Genomic DNA, 5,000 nt, shown 5'->3' on the forward strand with positions numbered 1-5,000 from the left:
CACCATGCTCTACCAACTGAGCCACACGGGACCATCAATGGAAACAGGATGCACCTGAGCTCAATTTCGATTCTCATAGCAAAGAATATGAATACTTAAATAAGGTATTTTTTGTTGTTGTTGTCATTATGGGGTATTGTGATGTCATTATGGGGTATTGTGATGTCATTATGGGGTATTGTGATGTCATTATGGGGTATTGTGTGTAGATTGATGAGGATTTTATTTGATCCATTTTAAAACAAAGCTGTAACGTAAGAAAATGTGGAAAAAGTCAAGGGGTCTGAATACTTTCTGAATGCACTGTATAGATACACAAACATATCTGTCTCTGACCTGGTCCTGCCTCTGGCCCTCCAGCTGTACCATCAGACCCCGGGACTCTGAGACCAGCCTCTGGAAACAGTCTGCCAGGTGCTTCAACACAGGCTCTAGGGGCTGGGTGGAGGGGACAGTGGTACCACTGCCCAGGTTGGGGCTATGGTCTGGGGGTGGAGAAAAAGGGGAAGCAGGTTGGGGTGGTGGTGTTGACCTGGAGCTGCGGTCATCCTCCAATGGATGAACTGCAATGCAAAAGATTAAATAGAATACATCAAAATATCAGATTAATTAAAGCTTTATTATCACAACATTATGGCAATTTGTTGAACACTTTTTTGGATACTACATGATTCCATATGTTTTAGTTCATAGACTGGATGTCTTCACTATTATTCTACAATGTAGAATCAACAGTTTACCCAAATTGCAAGGTTATTATAGTAAACGAAAATTTAAAAAAACGAAAATTGGAAAAACAATTTAGCAATTTTTTTTTTTATAAAACTTGAAAAACAAACTCTACTGAAATTAATATTTTGGACTGCAAAAAAAATATATAGAAACTAATTGTTTAGTTTTTCTTATTCTAAAAACGTTGAGGTTTGAGAGCTTCTGAATCTGGCGGGTAAATGTTGCCAGTAGATGGCAATGTTTCAAATAGGCCTTTGGCTTGTGCATCACTATCACTAGCTAACAGGGAAGAAATCTGAGGAGCGTGACTGGGCCAAGCTAGAACAGCTTGTGCATCACTATCACTAGCTAACAGGGAAGAAATCTGAGGAGCGTGACTGGGCCAACCTAGAACAGCTTGTTGGAGCCGTTTACAATCCACATTGACCAACTTCAAACTGACAGCCAGTTGTGCATCTGATGTGGTGCAGTGCCTTCTCAACCTTGAGGCATTCAACTACTGTTGCAAAACAGGTCCTTCTGAAGTCAGTGTGTGAGCGCTTCACATGCGATATGGCCTCATATTATTATAAAAAAAATTTTTTAAAGCTTATGGCCATTCACAATATAAATCTACATAATAATGTTAAACAAATCAAAATATAGTTATATATTTTAGATTCTTCCAAGTGGCCACCCTTTGCCTTGATGACAGCTTTGCACACTCTGGGCATTCTATCAACCATGCGGCAGGTAGCCTAGTGGTTAGAACGTTGGACTAGTAACCCGAAAGGTTGCTGGATCAAATCCCCGATCTGAACAAGGCAGTTAACCCCACTGTTCCCCGGTAGGCTGTCATTGTCAATAAGAATTTGTTCTTAACTGGCTTGCCTAGTTAAATAAAAGGTTAAATTTAAAAAAAGATGTGCGAATGTTCGTTCCATAATGCAATTAGAGGGGGAAAACACCGTTGTGAGCGTTTTCATGTAGAAATGTAGAAAGATGAGAGATCTAAAGATGCAACAACTAACATGGGTTGATAATATGACTAGGATTGTGCCTTTGCTTTCTGGACAACTAAAGAAAGTTGATATGAAAACCAATAGAACAGGAGAGAAAAATGCTACTGGTTTCAATGACATAAAATAATTACCTGCATGTTTGGTTGGATTTTGGCTAGGCTACTTTGAAGCAAGGTAAGCAATGCCTCATGTACGTCTTAAAATGTTCAGGGTTCAAACAAATAAGTATGTTTTTCAAAATGCATACTGGCTCTAGCTCATTGCAAAGTGGTGTGTGTGAAGCCTGCCTAGGTGACCTATGCACTTGAATGGCAAAACAGGAAGCTCGCTTCAATTACCAGTTGAGAAAAAAAAAGGAAAAAAAAGCTATTTTTAAATCGTGATGACCTATGGAGTCCTGACTGCCGGGGTCATCAGGAGGGATCAGCCAATACTATTTCAAGATGAGGATGGCCTCATTGGGCGATGCCCAATGATCTCACAGATGCCATTATGACACACATACAGAGTGACTCCCCGCTTTAAAAAAAAAAAACTGACTTAAACTGCCTACAACACATACATAGCTCCACATAGGGTACTTTCGAAAACAGAAACTTAAAAAAAATACACTATATAAAATGAAATAAAAATATTTCTATCAAACTGAAACTAAATAAAAACTAGTAAATTAACTCTTAAAACGAACTGACACTAAACTGAATTAGAAATAAACATGAATATTAAATCATAAAACTATAATAACCTTGGTACATTGTGCTTCAGCCAATCTGATGTAGAATTAACTGCCTAAGGAGCTCGGACGCCAATCTGATTTGTTAGAATTATTATTATTATTATTATTTTTTAAAAGGTAGACTCAGTGAGATGATGTTGCAATGAACAGCACTGCAGATATTGGAATAAAAGTGTGATGCAAAACTTTGCTCTCATAAAGTCACACAGAGTATTTGAACATGTGCTCAGCACGGGGCGGGGCGCTTCACGCTGCTAAAAACGTGGTCACTACGGGACCAAAACAGCAGAGACATTTAGCCTCACTTTTCAAGTTGTTAGTTGTTGCAGAAATTGCCCCACTATATGCGTTTAACAGTACTTTGTGCATGCGTCGTCGTTCCATGTCATTTCAGCCAAGACACCCATCATCTCAGGTTGTTCTGAAATCCTTTCCGTAGTTGAGGAGTTTACCGCATCAGTCACTGGCTTCATTAATAAGTGCATTGACGATGTCCCCACAGTGCCCGTACGTACATACCCCAACCAGAAGCCATGGATTACATGCAACATCCGCACTGAGCTAAAGGGTAGAGCTGCCATTTTTATGGATAGGGACACGAATAAGAAATCTCGCTATGCACTCAGACGAACCATCAAACAGGCTAAGCGTCAATACAGGACTAAGATCGAATCCTACTACACCCGCTCTCACGTTCATCGAATGTTGCAGGGCTTACAATCACGGATTACAAAGGGAAACCCAGCCGTGAGCTGCCCAGTGTCACGAGCCTACCAGAAGAGCTAAATGCCTTCAATGCGCGCTTCGAACCATGCATGAGAGCACCAGCTGTTCCGGACCACTGTGTGATCACGCTTTCCATAGCCGATGTGAGTAAGACCTTTACAAAAAGTTAATATTCACAAGGCCGCAGGGTCAGACAGATTACCAGGACACGTAATCAGAGCATACACTGACCAGCGTCTTCACTGACATGTTCAACCTCTTCCTGACCCAGTCATTAATACATATATGTTTCAAGCAGACCACCATAGTCCCTGTGCCCAAGAACGCCAAGGTAACCTGTCTAAATGACTATCGCCCCGTAGCACTCACATCGGTAGCCATGAAACGCTTTGAAACTCCATCATCCCCAGACACCCTAGACCCAGTCCAATCCGTATACTGCCCCAACAGATCCACAGATGACGCAATATCTATTGCACTCCACACTGCCATTTCCCACCTGGACAAGAGGGAACACCTATGTGAGAATGCCTGGTGAGGTGTGATTGTAGATCGTTCAACCGAAGTCACGAGAGTGCGACTCTCCCCATAGTATGTTGTACCGATATTGATTGGCTGAAAGGGAACCAAACGAATAGGTTGCTGTCATACCTTGTCAATAGACTGCTTAGAGGGTAAAGAAACCAATGTCATTTTGTGATTGGGGTGAACTATCCCTTTAACATTGAAGGGGGAATCTTCAAACTTTTTCCCACCTAATATCAGGAACAGCACCATCTAGTGGTCAGAACTGTGTAATAACAGGATGTAGGATGGGACATAAACCTAACAACTTAAATTACTAATTTCTCTGAAATATGGGAGGGGGGGCATCACCAAATTCACTGGAAATACATTACATAGGATGAAGAAATGAGCCACAGATCCAATACAGAGAACCTATACTATATATATATATATATATATATATTCAATGTTGGGGTGGGATTGGAGTGTGAAGGTTCCGTGGGTGGATTTCAACCATTTCTTTGGATTCCTCATTTCTAACTCATTGTTAGAAGAAGAAAAAAAAAGGTTTGGTCCAAATCGAATGTTAGGTACTATATTTATTTAATATTATATGAATCCTATAAATAATATATATATTTTTTTAAATGGCCAATTTCAATGCAATCTATTCATTTAAATTTATCAGCAATCAAATTATATTTCAACAAAATAATGTTTCAGGAATGCTAATCTTATCTGTTTCTACCAACAGAAATGATTTCAGAACAATGTGAGATGGTGGGCGTCAGCCTTTTTCTGGTGCTTTTTGAGCTGGAACGACTCGCATTCAATATCGTCTCGCTGAGTCTACCTTTGATGATTTAATGATAATCAGTGGCATTGATAGCAGAAAGTGTGACAGACAGACAGACAGTAGAATACATACCAGCAGGTTCATGATAGTCGTTGCTGTGCTCTAGAAAAGCATCATGGCGTCTTCCACCCGGGCCAACCAGCGACCGAGTGGTGATTCCTACACCGTTGAACTCGTAGTCGTCAGTGTCGTCTGCCTCCCTGTCCTCCTCCTCCACCTTCATCTCAGACACCATATACCGTGACTGCCGTCCTGTTGTCCCCTCAGCAGATACAAAATTGCGTCCTCCTCTTAGTCCACCAATCCCTTCAGATCCCAAATAGCGCCCTGTTTCTGCGATCAATTCAGACCCAAAATGACACCCTCCTAATAATCCTCCTATGCCTTCAGGAGATCCAAAATGGCGCCCTCCTCCAGTCCCTTCCATAGCGCGGTTTCTCCC

General features: G+C 41.1%; 2 protein-coding genes across 3 annotated transcripts in view; both read right to left on the bottom strand.

The window, feature by feature from the left end:
• Positions 1-5,000, bottom strand: part of LOC106585945 (ras-GEF domain-containing family member 1B-A) — a 147,849-nt gene that overhangs the window by 65,190 nt on the left and 77,659 nt on the right. The window lies entirely within an intron of this gene.
• The window catches only part of LOC106585946 (uncharacterized), an 11,237-nt gene that overhangs the window by 5,010 nt on the left and 1,227 nt on the right, over positions 1-5,000 (bottom strand). For both annotated transcript variants that reach the window (XM_014172697.2, XM_014172698.2), the window contains exons 2-3: positions 4,631-5,000; positions 337-563 (exon numbers count right to left, since the gene is read on the bottom strand). The exon at positions 4,631-5,000 is cut by the window's right edge and continues 296 nt beyond it. In XM_014172697.2, coding sequence (XP_014028172.1) covers positions 337-563; positions 4,631-5,000 — 597 coding nt within the window. The remainder of the gene's footprint in view (positions 1-336; positions 564-4,630) is intronic.

Source organism: Salmo salar, chromosome ssa24 (assembly GCF_905237065.1).
Source record: "Salmo salar chromosome ssa24, Ssal_v3.1, whole genome shotgun sequence".
Classification (NCBI taxonomy): domain Eukaryota; kingdom Metazoa; phylum Chordata; class Actinopteri; order Salmoniformes; family Salmonidae; genus Salmo; species Salmo salar.